A 19,993-nucleotide genomic window follows, 5' to 3' on the forward strand; every position below is an offset into this window, starting at 1 on the left:
ACCTTATTATCTTCAATCTACAGATGAAAAAAACCAGGATTTAGTGAAGTAACTTGTCTAAGATCACCCAAACTAATAAAAGACAAAGCCAGGACTCTATCCCGAGTCTTTAGATCCTAAGTTCTTAACCTCTTTACTATGCTCCCTGCTATAGAGGGTTTGGATTGATACAGGATAGTAGCCTTAATTTGAGGCTCTACTTTCTTTTTTCAGACAGAATACATAAGTTATCCATCCCATATCCAAAATAATATAATGTGGGTAGCAGTTTTATCAGCTAATTCCAAGTTTATAAAATCCACTTGCAACTGGTACAACAGAAATCAAACTATGTCATGAGCAGTTTTTACTTCCTTCAATTAAAAGAGTAGTTTTTATAATCTTTGACCTCCTCTTTGGTATGGATAGTATGAGGAATGCATCTTGTTTACTTTTTGTTTGTATTTTCAGGAGATCTAAATAATACAAGTTCATTTTGGAAAATATAGCAAAATAGGAAGAGAAGGAAAAACACATAATTTCACAACCTCAAGACAACCTCTATAAACATTTCAGTATATTTGCATTGAATCAAATAGTTAAGGCTTTTTTCTAATTATAAAAGAATTATACATGTTTTTAATAGAAAAATATTTTTAAAACACAAAAATCACCTATAATCTTATCACCGAGAAATAACTATTGTTAATATTTATGTGTATCTCTTTTATCTTTTTCACATGAATACATTATATATGTAAATCTTTGACAGTATTAGGATAATTTTATATGCAATTTTTATCCTGCTTTTTTTTAATTTAACATTGTCTTGAGGATTTTTATTCATTTTTTTCAAAAATGTAAATCTTTTCCACGTAATTTTATAAATATGTGAAGGTTTACTATATATAATTTAATACCCTATTTCTAATAAACATTACAAATATTTTCATATTATTTCAAATTTTAGTAAACATCATTTTAATAGCTATATATTATTCCATTCTAGGAATGTGCTATAATTAATAATTCCTGATTTTGAACATATAGTTATTTCTCATTGTTAACTTTTAAAATATACATTGTATATAAGCTTCTTATGTATTATTTATTATTTCTTCAGTATAAATTTCCAAAAGTGAAATTACTGGGCAAAAGAGTATGAATATTAAAAGCTTTTTATTTTTATTGCTAAATTTCCTGTCCAGAAGTATGTTGCCAGTTTATATTCCCAACTTCAGGCATATGACAGCCCCTGTTTCTCCATAGCCTTGATAGCATCGGGCATGTTTTATAATTCTCCCAGCTTTAATGGCAAACATTTGCATCATCTTAATTGCACTTTTTATTTTTAAGCGTGAAGTTGAACATTTTTTGTAAGAACTAACTCTTAAAAATATAAAAAGATAATCTTCTGACCTCTTTGTGACTCATGAAACCCTCTCTAATCTTCCAGGGAGAATTGGTAAAACCCAGAAGGGAGAACAAAATGACAGAATATGGGCTCCCACTTAGAGTTGCCTCAGTCAAATAATTAAGCTACTGACTTCATAAAGCATGGATTCCTTTATAAATCATCATATGTTGTCACTTCAATTAAAGTCCCTTGTGGCTTCTCTTTACTTTAACCTAAACTTTTTCTTTCCTTCTTTTCTCAGCCTGAAGTCATTGGATCTGCATCACTACCTTTGAGAGCTGTCATTCAGTCTGAGCTGCTTTCTTTCAGTGACCAGCTTCCAGTGCAACAGGAAAATGGTCAGACTCCACTTGGCCCCCTCAAGGTATGTAGATTCACATTCAGGTAGTCAAGTATTTATGGAGCATGTGTTACTGGCTGGCCCTGAGATTATAGCAGTGAACAAGAAAATCAGCATCTTTGCTCTTGCAGCTTATATTAAAACAGGACAACAAAAGTGCTGGGAAGGGGGCTTCCCTGGTGGCTCAGTGGTTGGGAATCTGCCTGTCAATACAGGGGACACGGGTTCAAGCCCTGGTCCCGGAGGATCCCACAAGCCGTGGAGCAACTAGGCCCGTGTGCCACAGCTGCTGAACCTGCGCTCTAGAGCCTGTGAGCCACAACTGCTGAGCCTGCGTGCCATGGCTACTGAGGCCCTCGCGCCTAGAGCCCGTGCTCCGCAACAAGAGAAGCCACCATAATGAGAGGCCTGCGCACCGCAATAAGAGTAGCCCCCGTTTGCTGCAACTGGAGAGAGCCCACACACAGTGATGAAGACCCAGTGCAGCCAAAAATAAAATTAATTAATTAATTAATTAATAAAAAATAAAAATAAGTAAATGAATGAATTTATTTCACGTGTATAATAAAAAAAAAAAACTGCTGGGAAGGAACTAAATGGTACAATGTGATAGTAAGTACCTGGGAGGAAGTAGGAGATGGGAAGGTCTCTCTAAGGAGGTGACATTTAAGGTGAGATTTGAAGAATGTGAGGAAGAGGCCACCAAGTAAAAAGCACAGGAAAGATCGTTCCAGAGAAAAGAATGGCACATGCAAAGGCCCTAAAGTGAGAATGGGCTTCACTTCATCAAGGGGCAGAATGTTGCCACAGGATAGTGAGCCAAAAGGGAGATTGGACAGGCAGGCGGGAGCCATGTCGCTCAGACCTTTGTAGGTCAGAGTAAAAGGTTTAGCTTTTATCCTAAGAGCCAAGAAAGGACATTGAAGCATGGAAGTGACATCTGATTTACATTTTAAAAGATTACTGGGTAGAGAATATTGTAGGGTGCAGGAGGGAAAATGTTGCGTTCGTCCAGAAAAGAAATGATTGATAGTTTGGACTAGAGTAGTGGCAGTGAACAAGGAGAGGAGTGGCTGAGTTTGTGTGTGATGGGATGAATGCTATGTGTAATTCATCGGAGAGAGGGTTCTTTATTCAGAAGCATCAGTTTCTTAGGTGGAAGAATTTTTTTTTTTTAGAGCTTGCCCTAATCATTTTCTTTTAATTGAAGTATAGTTGATGTACAATATTATATAAGTTACAGGTGTACAATACAGTGATTCACAATTTTTAAAGATTATCTCCATTTATAGTTATAAAATATTGGGTATATTCCCTGTGTTGTACAATGTATCTTTGTTGCATATTTTATACATAATAGTTTATATCTCTTAATCTGCTACTTCTGTATTGCTCCTTCCCACTTCCCTCTCCCCACTGGTAACCACTAAGTAGTTCTGTATATCTGTGAGTCTGTTTCTTTTTTGTTATATTCACTAGTTTGTTGTATTTTTAGAGTCCATGTATAAGTGATGCAGTATTTGTCTTTCTCTGTCTGACTTGTTTCACTTAGCATAATACCCGTAAGTCCATCCATGTTGTTGCAAATGGCAAAACTTTTATTCTTTTTTATGACTGAATAGTATTGCATTGTATAAGTACAATGTCATCTTTATTCATTCATCTGTTGATGGACACTTAGGTTTCTTCCATATCTTGGCAGTTGTAAATAATGCTGGTATCATTGGGGTGCATGTATCTTTTTGAATTAGTGTTTTTGTTTCTTTCATATATATACCCAGGAGTGGAATTGCTCATTCATATGGTAGTTCTATTTTTAGCTTTTTGGGAAACCTCCATACTGTTTTTCACAGTGGCTGCACCAATTTACATTCCCGTTAGGTGGAAGAATTTGAATGTGTGGCTTCACTATAGCTTTGTCCTGTTGTACTGGCGAGCTTTTGAAATCATCACAGCCATACATAAAACATTTCCATGACTCCTCATCACCCAGAGGATAAAATACAGGGCATACCATATGACCCCAGCTGACCACTGCAGCTTTCTCTGTTCCAGCTTCCCTACCAATAGCCATGTCAAACTATGTAAAGAATTGCTAAAGTATTGTGCTGGGTTATGCATCCATGCTTTTGTTCTTGATTTTCATGCTGCTTCCTCTTCTTGGAAGCCCTCTCTGCCCTCTTCCTGGCCTTCTTAGTAATAGATACCATTTAATTTTAAAAACTTGTTCGACTACCATTGCAAAAAATTAACATCACATTATTCTTCCACTACCAAAGTTTTATTTCTTGCTTTCCTAGTTCATTCTAGACTGCAAGGTTTATAATCAGGAAGGGGTAATAAATAGAGTTGGTGGACTGGAAATTGTTTCTGTCCTGGCTTTGTTGAGAGAAGTACTGTTCTAAATAGATTGCTGTCTATATTCAGTAGAGCAAAAGAACTTTGCTGTGGGTTTTAAATAAAAGGAGCTGCAAGTCCCCTTTATCTCTAGTAATTAAGTCTCGTAATAGTGACCACTTTCATTCTTCATCATTTATCCCACATCCTTTTTTACTTTTTAACATTTTAAACTTTTAAAAATAACTTCAAACTTAAAGAAAAATTGCAAAAATACTACAAAGAACTCATATACCCTTTACCTGGACTCAGCAATTATTTGTCGTATTTGCTTTATAATTATCTACCTCTTCTGTCTCTTTCTCTCTCTTTGTCTCCCTCCCCACTCTCTCTCTATACACATACACACACAATTTCTTTCTGAACTATTTGAGAATATGTTACAGACATTAAACCTCTTTCTCCCTAATTTCTTGTGTGTATTTTCTAAGAACAAAGGCAACGTTATACATAATGCTGTACAGTTATAAAGATCAATTTAACAGCAATAGTATATTCTGTCTGTAGTCCATACTCAAATTTCACCAACTATGCCAATACTTCCCTTTGTAGCATTTTTTTTCCAGTCCAGGATCATGCATTGCATTTATTTATTTATTTTTAATGAATTAAATTTATTTTATTACCTTTATTCATATGATATGTGATAGAGCTAAAGATCATAGGGTAGCTAATTCTGAAGAAGGGATGAACCTTTAAACAATTAACCTCAATTTACATAATGGTCTTATTTGCATAGCTAATGGATAAGGTTTGATTATAGGCCATTAACAGTCATTAATAAGTGAAAGTGTGTCAGAAATACTACACGGGTTTGTATCTTAGACTCAAGAAGCAAACACCCATTGCATTTAAATGTCATCTCTAATCTCCTTCAGCCTAGAACAGTTCTGCCGCCCTTCTTCGTCTTTTAGTACTTTGATATTTTTGAAAAGTAAGGCCAGTTACTTTGTAGAATGTCCTCTATTTGGGGTTTATCTGAATCACTTATTACTATGATATTTGAAAGAATATGATTTTCTAACTTCACCATTAACTCCATCATTCCCTGTGCATTTATTATTTGGCATTCTACTATATAGAAGAGTTGTCCCTTCTCCCTTATTTATTTATATTGGTATGGACTCATGGATTCTTATGTTATTAAAAAGGTTATAATCCACTACTATTATTTTTCATTTTGAAACTCAACTTGTCCTGGATTTGTCCAGTGGGAGCCCCTTCAACTGGATTCTGTGTCCTTTAAATATGTCTCCATTCTCTTCTGAGCACTTACTTATTTATGGCACAAGATGATGTTTTAGGCTCATCTTGTATTATTAATAAATCATCGGCCTAGCTTTTCTTAGTCCTGGTAAGGTCATGTATGTGCAGTCTATTAGTGTTCCTACTATTGTGGTATTTGAGGATGAATTAATTTATATCCTAACAATCTGATGCTGCTCCTAGCTCCAAAATTCTGATTCTGATTCTAGAAAATATTCCTATTAACTCTCTTCCTTTTATGTTCTATAGGTAACTGTGGAGCTTGTTATAGATAACAAGGATTTCACTGGTGTCAATACAAAGTTAAGTAGCAACACCCAACATAGCCCACTTTGTGCTCTTACAAGTCCAGATAAGACACTGCCAGAACCTAGTCAACATGTTACCTGTACCAAAAATCCACAGAACCTAAATCAAATTCATGAAGAAACTGTAAAGAAAACACAAAATTTGGTGCTCCCCACCCCAAAGTCACCAAGCCCTGTTGTACTAAGTCCTTCAACCTTCACGGCTGTGCCAGCCTCTCACGATTTGATAAATCAGATAAATGTGTCAACAAAAGAAAGTGCTTTGCTGTTGCATGTGCTATTGATGGTGCCAGATGGGAAAGACTTCATTACTGGAGAATCTGAGAAACAACCATCATGCAATGTTTATTTAAATTGCAAGCTCTTCAGCACAGAAGAAGTCACCAGATCTGTCATTGCATGGGGCACAACAAAACCAGTCTTTAACTTTTCTCAGGTAACTTTGTACATGTCTTAACATTCCATATGCATTAAGGATGAAGGCAGGAGTTGGGGAGGGGAGAGAAGTATGTTTCCCAAATCATAATTCCATTGTGAAAAAAAACGAGAATTTTCAGACTGGAGGAACTTTTATAATTATCTGGTATGCAGATCCAATCCCACTATTGTATGGGAAGAGGAAAAGACGTTGCCAACATTTTAAAACTTTTTGTGTGTCTATTTCTTTCTATTCTATCTCAGTTGATATGGTTTCCCACTGTTTGTTTTGCCTGAATTCTGAGTTCTGTTCCTTTCTGCTTCCTCTAGGGCTTTGATCAGTTGAACTTCCTTCTTTCTTTTCTGTTTCTCCAATCTCTCCTTCTTTATTTTATTTATTTATTTTTCCTCAATCTCATTTATTCCTCCACTGATTTCAGTACTCATCTTACTTGATTTCTCAGTAGAATTTGATGCTATCACTTAAATTGTTTCCTTTCTTGATTTTCATAACTCTCTCCTCTTATTTTCTTCCTGACTCAAGAACTGTTTTTTTTCAGTCATTGGGCCAGTAGGAAAACTAGGAAAAGAGTTGTGATCCCAGTACTTCTTCCTCTCTCCTACTTTTAATTATTAGTGTTCCTATTCATTACTCTATCCTTGGCATTCTTCCAAACCAACCCTCTTTTCCCCGTGGTCGCCACATCTACTCCCATAGCTTCAGTTGTGTGAAGATGACTTCAAAATCCACACTTCTTTCAGGCCAGGCATTTCCCTGTAGTTTCAGATCTCTGTGTCTAACTGCCTGTTGGTCGTCACCACCTGGATATCTCAAAAGCACTTTCCTCTTGGCACCTAACGCATCACCTGGCAAATTGCAGGTATCCAATAAAGATGTGTAAATGGAAGAAGAAATTCAGATGTATTCAAATCTGAATTTATTATTCCCTCCAAATCTCTTCCTCCTCCTCCTCTCTGCCCTAATTCATATTATAATTTACTCAGAAACCCAAGCAGAACCTAAAAGTTGTCCTTGAGTCTTTCTTAAATAAAGATTCACCAAATCCAGTAGATGCTGCAAACTTAATTATCTCTGTAATAAATTCTTTTATCTCCACTCCATTGCCACTGCTTTCCTTCAGACCCTCACTCTCATTCCACCTAGCCTTCAGACTGTCCTGTTTCTTGTCTCTCCCTGTCCATTTCTTCCTCTGTGCACCAACAGGAATGATCTTTCTAAACCACTAACCTGAATATTTTACTCTCCTGCTGAAAGCCTTTCAGTGATTACCCGTAGCCTTCAGGACAGAATCCAAACCCTAAGTTTGGACTGCAAGACCCTTTAAAACTACCTATACTTCTCCAGTCTCAACTCAGGCCACTCTTCTCTTCACACTAGATAGTCCAGCTGTGCTCAGCTACTTGCATTTCCTGAATATCCTCTTTTCCTACCTGTGTCCCAGAAGCCCTATCTATATGAGCTTTGTCCTCAGAGAATTCATGCCATTTTGTATTTGGCCTTTATGTGTTTGTCTCTAACACAAGACTGTGGCTTTAGACCGAGGATAACAGAGTGGGTTTTATTTTGACATCTTCAGCTCCTAGCACTGTGCTTGGCACACAAATAGGCTTTAGTAAATGCTTGTTGAATAAAAGTATAAATTAATACTTTGTCTCAGATATGGGGTTTTGTTTTGTTTTTTTTCGGCTGTTCCTCTCCCCAGGTGATTCCTGTCTCTCTGTCTTCCAAATGCCTGGAAAGGCTTAAGAACAATGTGATGGTAATTGAAACTTGGAACAAGGTGCGGAGCCCAGGACAGGACAAGCTGCTCGGGCTGGTGAAACTCCCCCTCCATCAGTTTTACATGTCATTCAAGTAAATAGGACCTTTTGAAGTATTCTTTTTTTTACATCTTTAACTTTGTATGAACTGAAGAGGAATATTTGTGGTTTGCAAACATGAACAACCCAATAATTCCTTGGAGGACTTTTCTCAATTTCACCACAGTTGCTACTTTTTCTCCTATGTTATAGCAATATTACAGATACTGCTTTCCATGTTTTAGGCCCTAAGCTAAGGACCTTACATATATCAAGTCATTTTAATCCTCACAACAGTCCTTCATGAGGCAGGTAAATTTTATTTCCCCTATTTTACACATGAGTTAACAGAGGCACAGGGAAGTTAAATAACTTTTCATATATATTGTAAGTAGTGGAACCAGGGTTAGAACCCAGAGAGTCTGGCTCTGTAGTCCACTCTCCTCACCAAGAAACTCAACTGCCAAGTTATCACCTCAAAAAACTGATGGTGTATCTCTCTGTTCCAAACTTCAGTTAGTATTGTTCACATCAGCCATTTGCAAGATTTCTGTACTGAGCATTGTTTCTTAGACCTTCAGATTTGATTGCTGTACCTCACTTATCACTACTCAAAACCTAGATGGGGTATTGATTTATCTGAAGATTATTTCTATCCTCAGTACAGACTGTTCATTTTTTGTTTCAAGGTAGTGATTTTTAATTATTTTAGAACTGACCTCTTTCCTAACAGCCTTCTCATGGTTCTGTGTTTTAAATGCTGTATTTTACATTTTGCAAAGAGCACTGTTGTGGGCACCGTCTCACTGTGGCTCACTGTGATGTGAGCCTTTCTATAACCCCAGGAAGTATTGTCATTATCCCCATTATACAAATGAGGAAACTTATTTAACTTGGAGATGTCAGCCTCTCTGGCTTTGTTTTCATCATCTGTAAAATGAGGGTGATGACAGATCTCCTATCTCCCTCTTGGAGCAGTTGTGAGGATCCACTGAGAAAATAAACGGGTAAGCCTTCATTGAACAGTTAAGTACTTATATGATGGTAACATTGGGAAGCCTGGTCAGGCTAAGGAGTGCTGCTGGAATCATGGATGTCATTGTCAGCTGTAAGCGTTTGGCTTTTTCCCCTTTTTTGTTGTGGTATTAGTTTGGTCTGGTATTCCCCTTTCCTTCTCATTTCCTTAGACCCCATTCATTGCCGAGAGAGCATAAAGCGGTAATAACTATCAATTACTAAGCACTTATCATGTTGGTATTTTATATTTGTTATCTCTGTTTAGTCCTAACAACAGCCCTTTGATGGAAGTTTTATTACCTACATTTTACAGATGTGGAAACAGACTTTTAAAACTTATATTGATTACTTAGAGTCATAGAGCAAGTAAGAGGCAGATCTGAGATTCAGCATGGTGTAATGAAGAGCACTTGGACTTTTTTCTCATCTGTGAATAGTGGATAATAGCAACCTTTGCTGTGTTAGAAGGATTATAGAAACATTGTAAAGTGCTTACCACATAGTAAGTACTCAGTAAATGGCCGATATTATTTGTAATATTACTCAAATCTTATCTGCCAGACTCTAAAATCTATACTTTTTCTAGCTGACCACACTGCCTACCTCTAAAATAATGCTATTCAGCAAGCCTTGGGGCCATGATGATACAGAGTAAGTTAGACACATTCCCCCCACCTGTCAAATTGCTGAGTTTAGAACTTATCTGCCTGGTCATTTTTGTTTGATGGATTATGGATAGAATCATATATTTTTTTTGAACTACCATTACTTTTCTAGTTGTAGATCCTTTTTTTTTTTTTAATTTTTTTTGAGGAATTGGTATACTGTTTCCTTTGTTTTTTTTAAATTTTTTTTTATATTTTATTTATTTATTTTTGGCTGTGTTGGGTCTTCGTTGCTGCACACGGGCTTTCTCTAGTTGCAGCGAGCAGGGGCTACTTTTCGTTGCGGTGCGCGTGCTTCTTATTGCAGTAGCTTCTCTTGTTGTGGAGCACGGGTTCTAGGCGCGCGGGCTTCAATAGTTGTGGCTCGCAGGCTCTAGAGCACAGCCTCAGTAGTTGTGGCGCATGGGCTGAGTTGCTCCACGGCATATGGGATCTTCCCGGACCAGGGCTCGAACCCGTGTCCCCTGCATTGGCAGGCGGATTCTTAACCACTGCGCCACCAGGGAAGTCCCTGTAGATCCATTTTAACAAACTGAGAAAACAAGCCAAGTAAGAAATGAAGCAACTCTGTGACATGATTGATGATTGTTACTTACTCATGCACAGTTTCTCTCCCTTTAGAGATCCCAAGATTTCTCGCCTGCTGCTTGACGCTCAATATCCAGTTGTTGCTGTCGACAGCTACATGCCTGTGATTGATGTGTTCTCAGGCCACCAAAATGGGAGTCTTCGAGTCTTTTTAGCTATGGGTTCTTCAGATCAGATAATAGCACTGCAAAGATTAAAGAATGAAGAAGGAACACTTCCTCCCTTCAACCCCAGGCCAGCCCATTTCCTGGACCAGCCATCTGTAGCATCTGTTGCTATGGTAGTGACTAAACACTTGATTGTTTACAAAAAACATAATCTTATTTTAAGGCTTAAAAGGTGATGTTTTGATAACATGCATATGCTGTGAAATGATTATCACAATCAAGCTAATTAACATATCCATCATTTTATCTAGTTACCTTTTGTGTGTGTTTGGTGAGGACACTTAAGATCTACTCTCTTAGCAAATTTCAAGCACCGTAATCTCATTTTATCTTGCGTGTTTTAATGAAACCTTTGCCCCAAATTCTTATTTCAATAGTGAAAGGCTCAACAAAAGAACATACTTGCACTTCAATGCTTGCTGTAGCTCAAAAGAATCATTGGTATTTTTCTTTCTTTGTTTTTAAATGGATACCTGTGTCCCTCTGAGCTCCTTGAATTTATAAAGAAAATGTAATTGGACAACCAGATCTTAATCCTCTAATTTACTAACTTAATTGCCTTTTTAAAAAAATTGAAGTGAACATAAATCTGCTCTAAAAAAATAGTCTCAATGAAAAAAAAAGAAAAGGTAATCTGGGGGAAAAAATGGGGATGGAGATGAAGAGTGATCCCAAATGTAAACCAGCAAAATATTCTGTTTCTTGACCAAATCCATGTTGGAAAGTTAAAGTGAAGTTCCTTGCTTTTCTACTAATAACTTAAAAGTTATTTGTTCTGTACAGTGCTATTCAGTTGAGAAAGCACATTGACATACTTTATCATGTTTATTCCCCTAACAACTACATGAGGTAGGTCATTGTCATTCTCTTTTTTAGGTGATGAAACAGAATCAAAGAGGTTATGTTACTCGTCCAAGGTCACACAGCTGAGAATGGGAGAATTGGTGTTCAGACACAGGTCTTCTGACTCTTTAAGTCCACTGTATCATGTCCTCCTCTATCTTACATTTGATGTCTTTATTAGTATAGCCAAGTCTCAGTGTCCACACCATTTAAGTATGTTATGTTTTTTAATCTGAATGACAAATTTAATGTCTCTAGCAGAGAAAGAACTATTAAGAAAATACCTATTAGTAGGTTATTGGTTTTGTTTTTGTTTTTGTTTTTTTTGGTTATTTATTTGTTATGAACTCTAAACTTTTTCTATTATATATTTATCATATTAGTAGTAGAAGTGCCTTCAGTAACAGTGTATTCACTACCTCCCCATTAATAAACAGTCTCAGTGTTATTCCTAACTTCATTAGAAATAATAATTAAGGACTTCCCTGGTGGTCCAGTGGTTAAGACTCCACGCTCCCAATGCAGGGGGCACGGGTTTGATCCCTGGTCAGGGAAGATCCACATGCCATGTGGCATGGCCAAAAAAATAATAATAATAATAAAGTAAATGAAAACTTGTTTCAAATATGTGTTCTTTATCCTATTAAGGAAATAGCCTTCTGTTTTTAGTGTACGAAGAATCAGGAACATCTGATTAAATTTTATCAAATGCCTTTTTAGCCGTATTGAGATAGTCACTTTTTTTCCTTCCTCTATTAGTGCACTGTCTTACATTTATGGATTTCCTAATATTGACCCAGTCTCACAGCCTAGAGTAAGTCCTGCCTGATCTGATTACAGTGAACAGTTGTGAGATTTATACACAATGAAAATTAAGTATCTGTTTTAGTATCAGCCAATTATGCTTATTTCTTCATCTATTCTCAGACTTCATAGAGAAGCATGAATACGCTATACAAATTACTCTTTAAAGCTCCCCAGTATCTCTGTTTCATTTAATAGGCAGGGGACCAAGGAAATGGATTGATGGAGCACCACTTTGAACTCCTTATAGACAAGATTAAAGGGCTCGCCCCTCTTCAGGCAACAGTCTGGGGAGAAGCAGATTGTTATGTCCAGTACTACTTTCCAGTTCAAGACTCGCAACCCAGTGTGCTGAAAGGACCTGAGTTCCTTGAAAATGGTAGGTTTGGGAGATTAGGCTTTCTCATTCTTGTGTGGCTCTTTTATTGAGTATGCTTAGGCATTTTTTTTCCTGAGTCAGTTTTATGTTCCTCAGTATTTCCAGCCTTACCTGGGCAGTACAGGAGATAGCGTGAGTTTTTACTTTTCTTAAATTGTTTTTTAATTTTATTTTGATTTGATTTCAAATTTATGGAAAAGTTACAAAAATAGTACAAAGAACTTCTGTATACCCTTTACCTAGGTCCATCAGTTATTTACATTTTGTCTCATTTTATATCATTTACATGCCTACTCACTCTTATCATCTATTAACATACAGTTGATTCTCATTATCCACTGTAGTTATATTCTATAAAGTCATCAAGAGCACTGAATTAAGAGAATACCAAACCATTGCTCCTGGGGGAAATATGTACATATACATATCTCACATAGATCATAATCTTAAATCCTAAAACAATTCATCCTCATAGATTCTATTTTCTTTATTTTACAGAAGAGAAAACAAGGTTCAGAGTGTTAGTGACTGAGGCTTCCCCACTAACAAGTGCCAAGGTTGGCATTCAAACCCTGTCCAACCGGCCCCAGAGCCAGAGCCCCTGCACTACATTGCACTGTCCCTTGCCATCTGATCCTCTGGCCATCTCTGAGAGCTAAAACAAGAAGACAGAGTGTCACCTTGTTTGATCTCAGCTGGGAATGAGCAAGTTGGGTGACTCAAATTTTCTGCTATTCTGAGCATGTCCTTGAATAACCGTGAAAGTGCTGCCAGTATTGGTTTTGAGGTTCAAATAATGGACTTGTATCCAGGATATATTGGTATAAAGAACTCTTACAAATCAGTAATGAAAAGACAACTCAATTTAAAAATGGGCAAAGGATCTGAATGGACACTTCTCTAAAGATATACAAATGGTCAATAAAGTACATGAAAAGATGCTTAACATCATTGGTCATTTGGGGGATAAAGATTGAAACCACCACAAGATACCACTTCACACTCACTGAGATGGCTATAATTTTTTTAAAAAAATAAGACTAATAAGTGTTGGTAAGGAAGTGAAGAAGTTGGAACTCTTACACGTTGTCTACCAACAAAGGAATCTCTTCTGTATTACCATGGCATCTCAGGGGACCAGAGCTGCTAGGGAAATGGACCTTGGTAGGAGTAATACAGTCAGAAGATACAGATTCCGGTTCCAGGTCTGTGACCTACTAGCTCTAAGACCTTTGAGTTGACATGTAACATCAAGGTATCATATCCTCATCTGTGTAGTAGGAGAAATAATACCTACTTTGTTTTCTTTACAGGAGTATTGTGAGGACAAAATTGAACAATACTGGATATTAACATACTGTAAAACTGCATATAAAACACTTCTTTTATTTATTTATTTATTTATTTATTTATTTAGGCTGCGTCCGGTCTTAGATGCAGCTTGCGGGATTTTGGGTTGCAGTATGTGGGCTTCTCTCTAGTTGTGGTCTGCAGGTTCCAGGGCATGCAGGCTCTGTAGTTGCGGCATGCGGGCTCTCTAGTTGTGGTGCGTGGGCTCAATAGTTGGCAGTGCGCGGGCTTAGTTGCCCCACGGCACGTGGGATCTTAGTTCCCCAACCAGGGATCGAACCCACGTCCTCTGCGTTGGAAGGCGGATTCTTAACCACTGGACCACCAGGGAAGTCCCTGTAAAACACTAAATGATGTGTTGGATTATTCTGAACTGCTTTTCTTTTCCAAAGGATTCACTCTGAAGCCTTTCAGATCTGCAACCACACTCTGCGTTCCAGACCCCATCTTTAATAGTGAGCACCGTCACTCTCTCCTGTTGCCAGCTGAAATTCCAGTGCAAAGGCTCCTACTCGGTGCCTTCTCTGCACACGGGCTTGTACCTGGAGGTGGAGTCCAGTTTGAAATCTGGTGCAGGTACAGTGTGGAGAACCCATGCCTGTGCCTAGGAAGGAAGTGCACAGTCACAGAGCATCCTTCCCTTAATTAGCCCAGGTTGAATTATAAGCAAGCAAAGAGCCCCCTTCTGCCCTGTTTAATATTATTTAGGTTTGATGATGACTCTTGTCCAGATTTTACTGAAATCTGCTCAGTTATTAGGCTCTTGGGAGCAGTTGTATCTCATACTTCTAACCATTACTTACATTTGGAAGAGAAGTTTTAGTTTTATCTCCTACTGTCACTTAAATGTATCAGTCACCTTTTTTCTGCTTCTCTTTCTGCCTTATATAGTTCAGGCCCTCACTATATCATGCCTAAATTATTGTAATACCCTCTTAACTGGTCTCCCCACTTCTAGAATCGTTTCTTGTAATCCGTTCTTCCCACCACCAGAAGAGTGGCCTTTGTAAAATATAATTCCACTCATGGCACAGACTTCGGCAGATTTCCAGGAAAGATAATGGCATGAATACAGATGTTTAACCTCCCCCTTTGCATCCTCACCCCCAAAAAACCAACTAAAATAATTTTAACGTGAGGAGGAAATAGAGTAGGTACTAACAGATCCTCATCGCCCCTTCAGATTTGAGGGACATGGGCCTGAAGCCATAGAAGAGATTGGAACTGCACTACTTAGAACCACTTGTGCTGCAGGATGGATGCTCTCAGGAGTGGCTACTCCCAAAGGGCCAAGCCAGATGCAGATTCCTCAAACAGAAAACCTGTGAGAAGCTGGGCTTTGTCTTGAACACAGGGTATAATTTATGGGGTTCTTCCTCCAAGTAATGGACAGTAAATCCAGCCAGACACAGCCACAGCTGTATACCAGAAATACAGAACAATCAGGCGCCAAAGATAACTAGATACTGAAAGCTGATCCCTGGGGCAGAGTGAATCATTCATCCACCTTATTCTTTCAACTGACAGCTTGTGCTTTTGTGGCTTACAGGTACTATTATCCTAATGTGAGAGACCAGATGGTCGCCAGAGGAACCTTGCCATTATCGAGGATCTGTGCCACTGTAACCATGCAGCGCCGTGAGGATGTGGGAATGCAGACCTTTAATCTCCCTTTAACCCCCAGGCTTGAGAATAGGAATGAACTAAGGAACCAATCATCAGGTAATTGAAGACTAGTTTATCTTTCCCTAGTATATATAAATATCCATTTTCTCTCTAAATTAGTGATTCTTCACATTTTGTGGTACTTACCCTTTTAAGAATCTGATAAAAACTAGGAGACACCTTCTCTTAGAAAATGAGTGTAGAATATACACTGCAAATTTTGCATATAATTTTAGAAAATTCATAGTTATGTAGACTCTGTATATAAATGTTGCTTGTCTCATCTCACCTCTAACTTCAGCAAGTATTTGATAAGCCCTCATGGCATAAAACCTAAGTATCATATAGATGTACTCAGAGAATTATTATTCTAAGGCAACATGATGTAGGATTGGAAGAATATAGTCAGCATGAACTGGGAATTCACTGTGAGGGAGGAAGAAGTCAGGATTTAAAGTTAGAAGGGATTAGTTAGAATTTGGAGTTTTGAATTATATCCTAATGGTTCCATCTGGATGACCCACCCTCCAAATACATCATGAATAACTAGAATTAGCCTTCTAAATCAAGTTACTGTTCATTCTTACTGTAGAGTATCTGCCCAAACAAAAGGTTTTATCTTGCTATGATTAAGATTGAGTTGTTCCTCCTGACCCTCACTGATAGCTTGTTCTATTGTTCCTTAAAGCTTTCCCTGAAATGTGATAGGAGAATTTTTATAAAAAGATGGCATGTGAAGATGTTTATGGTGGTGGTAGTAGGAGGGTGACAGAAATATATGAGTGCAAAAACCTTTTAAAGATTTAAAAAAGAAGAAAGGTTAGAGTCCATCTCAATTCTATAAAAATAACTGGGATTAAGTTCTGCCTCTGATAGTTAATGTGATTTTGGCAAGCAGTTGAATCTCTGAGCCATAGTTTCTTGGATATAAAGTGAAAATAGTGACGTCTGTTCTGCTTTATTAATCCTAAAGTACAATAATATAATGTGATTCTGACCACAGATTGTTTCACTGCTAAGGCCCCATATTGTTCATTAGGGTTATAGTGTTTATCCTCTTTCTTCCTTCCTGACTAGACTTGGGGTTTGGTAGAACAGAGATTATTCCAACCAACCTTCTTTTCATTTTTCCTTTTGCCCTCATTCTTTAGGTTTACTGGATGTGGGCCTAAGGTACAGGTGTACTCCAAGGACAGCGGAGGGAGTTATTGCAGCCCGAGCCGTCTGCATCTCAGTCCAGATTATCAGAGCCTGTGGTTTGCAAGCAGCAGCCAAGTAAGTTCACCTTAGAAAAGCAGTTCTCAAAGCAAACCTTTCTCCACTGCAGTCCACATGATATGTGATGCCCAAATAATGTAAAACTTTCTTGCATACAATTTCCAGTTTATTAAACACAACTCTACTCTTTTTCTCTTAAGAAAACATATAGGAATATAAGTGAATAAATCACTTGCAAATTTTGCTATTTTAACTGTTATTAGCAATTTAGTTCCTTGACCTTGTCCAGCGATTTTATCCTCTACCCTACTTACCCTCTTATTCCCAAGGTCAGACCCTATGCCCACCAACCATGCCAGGACCAATCACCACTACACCTCCTCTATAGTCTCCATGTTCAATCTCTGAGTACCACCTCCTATTTTTCTAGCTTATTCCCCTTTAGTCTGTTCTCAATACAGAAGCCAGTGATCTTATGAAAACTTAAATCAGGTCTTGACACACATCTACTTAAAACCCACCAATGCCTTTCCATCTCATTCAGAGTAAAAGCCAGAGTCTTTAAAATGGCTGTAAGACCCCACATGATCTGATCCCGTTATCTTTATGACCTCCTCTCTTCCTGGTAGTTGCTGCTCTACTCACTCCACTCCAGGCACTGGCTTTCTTATTACTTCTGAACACACCATGCTCTTTTTCCCCTCAAGGCCTTTGTCTTGCTATTTTCTCTGCCCGAAACACTGTTTCTATATATAAACAGCATGGCCCTCTCTTCCCTCCTTCAGGTCTTCACTCATTCTTCTCTCTAATTTGGATGTTCTTCCTCCTTTTGTCCTCTAAACAAGCTTCTGTTTTCTTCAAGACTTTGCAGCCTTCCTCTGTCTCTCCTACATGTAGATAGAATCGGTGCTTTGTCCTTTGTCTATTAGCACCTTGGTTGCAGCACATATCACTCTGTTTCAATTATTTGCATACATGACTTTTCCTCACCTAGGCTGTGAGTTCCTGTAGACACAGACACTGCCTGAACTCCTCTCTGTCCCCGCCACCACATAGCATAGTTCCAGCACGTATCAGGTGCCCAGTAAGGAGAACTAGATCACTATCCTGAGGCAGGCTAGCTCACTTTGGACATGAATTCAAGAAAGAGGCAAGTGCTCCTTAACTTTTTTTTTTTTTTTTTAAATCACATCTTTATTCTCAGAAACGTCTCTTTTTTTTTTTTAAGACTTTATTTATTTATTTATTTATTTATGGCTGTGTTGGGTCTTCGTTTCTGTGCGAGGGCTTTCTCTAGTTGTGGCAAGCGGGGGGCCACTCTTCATCACGGTGCGCGGGCCTCTCACCATCGCGGCCTCTCTTGTTGCGGAGCACAGGCTCCAGACGCGCAGGCTCAGCAGTTGTGGCTCACGGGCCCAGCTGCTCCGCGGCATGTGGGATCTTCCCAGACCAGGGCTCGAACCCGTGTCCCCTGCATTGGCAGGCAGACTCTCACTCACTGCGCCACCAGGGAAGCCCTTAACTTTTTCCCTTGTTACAACTTAGAGTCAGATTAGTTACCTTTAACTTCATAGTCGCTAAATAACTAATGGGATTACTTCCATGTGAGATCTGACACTGAAGTAGCTGGTAAAATGTTCAGTCTAATTAATATTTTTCCTCACTAAATTCTCCAAATAGACTTTTCCAATAATTGCTTGAGAACATCTTAGTGTTAGTGAGATGCCAGGGCAGTTTTTTAATCATGTTTTCTCATATATTCAAACTCTTGATGGTTTCTCATTGTCAGTAGCAGTGGTCTCCTAATTTTAATTTTACATTCCTATTAATAAAAAAATAAAAATTTAGCATACTCTCTAAATATGTGTATACTTATTCATGTATAAGTCATCTTCATGTACTACTACACTAATATATACACTATAAAATATACCAGAGAGTAGTAAAACTTTAATATATGAGATAACAACTCTAAAAGTTTTAATAATTTTTTTCCTATGCCCAAATAGTTTACCCTATGAACCCCCTAGATTGTACTCACTCCACTTTAGGGTAGTGGTCCACAGGATAAGGTCCAACCTGCTTGCTCAACGTGGCATTCAAGACCCTTCAAAATATCTTAATCTGAGTCTTGAAAGAAGAGTAGGAGTTAATCATAATGCCCAAGAGAGCTGAAGATTATTCTGGTCAAAGAGAAGAACATGTGCAAAGGCCATGGAGGCATGAAACTTGTGTATAACAGAGTACCTGTTGTGGGTAAGACCCAGCCCGGGTCAGAATTCTTAAACATGGTGTTAAATTAACTACTGTTTAATTGACAGAGAAGGACTTGGAATTTCGATACTCAGTAGACCTCAGAGAGACTGAGTAATAGGTAAGAAACTCAGTTGTTTTTCTCTCTGGGAACTCACAGGGAAAGTCAGATTAGATGGCAGGCACTTTTTTGTAAGTCCCGCATTTGGTCTGTGTTGCGCTTTCAAGAAAAAAGGGCAAGAAGCCAGACCAGTACAGTGGAGTGTCCTTGTAGTATCACTCTAGTAGGCCGATGACTATTGTCTCCCTCATATACACGTACACTGTGATATCGAGATTACTAAGAAAACACATAGTGGCATTGCCAAAAACCTAAATAGGAAACACATGGCTGGTTAGTGTTCTTGGTGGCCTTGTGGAAATGGTGATGTTTTCTAGGCAGTCAAGCTGATTTCTGATATTACCTCCTTCTCATTCCCACCCTTCTCCCCTACAGGGCTTTGGCTGAGCAGGAACCTGCTCTGCAGTTCAGTGCCACAGTCGGGGTCAATGCCTTTGTCACCACTCATCTGTCCTTCCTGCCCAAGGGAGAACAGCGCCAAACCCGCCCTGTGGCATGTTCCTTCTGCCCTGAGTTCTCCCATCACAGTGAATTCTCATGTAACTTGGTAACTCAGCACTGCAGTGGAGAAGCCTGTTTCCTGGCAGAGTTGTTGGAGTTTGCAGAAGTTACTTTTGCTATTTATCATGAAGATACCAAGTCAGGTGAGCACCAAATGACTCACAATCAAAATTAAAAAAGGCTCTGTTTTGAATGGTATAGCACTTCCTAGGAGATACATGCTGAAGTGTTTAGGGGTGAGGAGTCATATTCTCTGCAACTTACTTCTGAAGGGTATAGCAAAAATATGTAGAATATGTATTGAGTGTGTTTGAGAGAATGTAGAGAGAGATAAAGCAAATGTGTCAAGATGTTAGTGGGTGAATCTAGGTGAAGGGTATATAGGAGTTCATTGTAGTATTCTTTTAACTTTTCTGTATGCCTGAATTTTTCAAAATTTAAGTGTGTGCATACACATACTTAATGATTTCATTAAAA

At 38.3% G+C, this 19,993-nt stretch overlaps 1 protein-coding gene across 5 annotated transcripts in view; it reads left to right on the top strand.

Moving 5' to 3' along the window:
• C2CD3 (C2 domain containing 3 centriole elongation regulator) overlaps positions 1–19,993 on the top strand; it is a 129,128-nt gene that overhangs the window by 51,831 nt on the left and 57,304 nt on the right. For all 5 annotated transcript variants that reach the window (XM_036859728.1, XM_036859729.1, XM_036859730.1 and 2 more), the window contains 9 exons: positions 1,638–1,760; positions 5,649–6,143; positions 7,849–8,000; positions 10,249–10,495; positions 12,228–12,408; positions 14,151–14,334; positions 15,308–15,480; positions 16,575–16,698; positions 19,391–19,659. In XM_036859728.1, coding sequence (XP_036715623.1) covers positions 1,638–1,760; positions 5,649–6,143; positions 7,849–8,000; positions 10,249–10,495; positions 12,228–12,408; positions 14,151–14,334; positions 15,308–15,480; positions 16,575–16,698; positions 19,391–19,659 — 1,948 coding nt within the window. The remainder of the gene's footprint in view (positions 1–1,637; positions 1,761–5,648; positions 6,144–7,848; positions 8,001–10,248; positions 10,496–12,227; positions 12,409–14,150; positions 14,335–15,307; positions 15,481–16,574; positions 16,699–19,390; positions 19,660–19,993) is intronic.

Source organism: Balaenoptera musculus, chromosome 8 (genome assembly GCF_009873245.2).
Source record: "Balaenoptera musculus isolate JJ_BM4_2016_0621 chromosome 8, mBalMus1.pri.v3, whole genome shotgun sequence".
Lineage (NCBI taxonomy): Eukaryota > Metazoa > Chordata > Mammalia > Artiodactyla > Balaenopteridae > Balaenoptera > Balaenoptera musculus.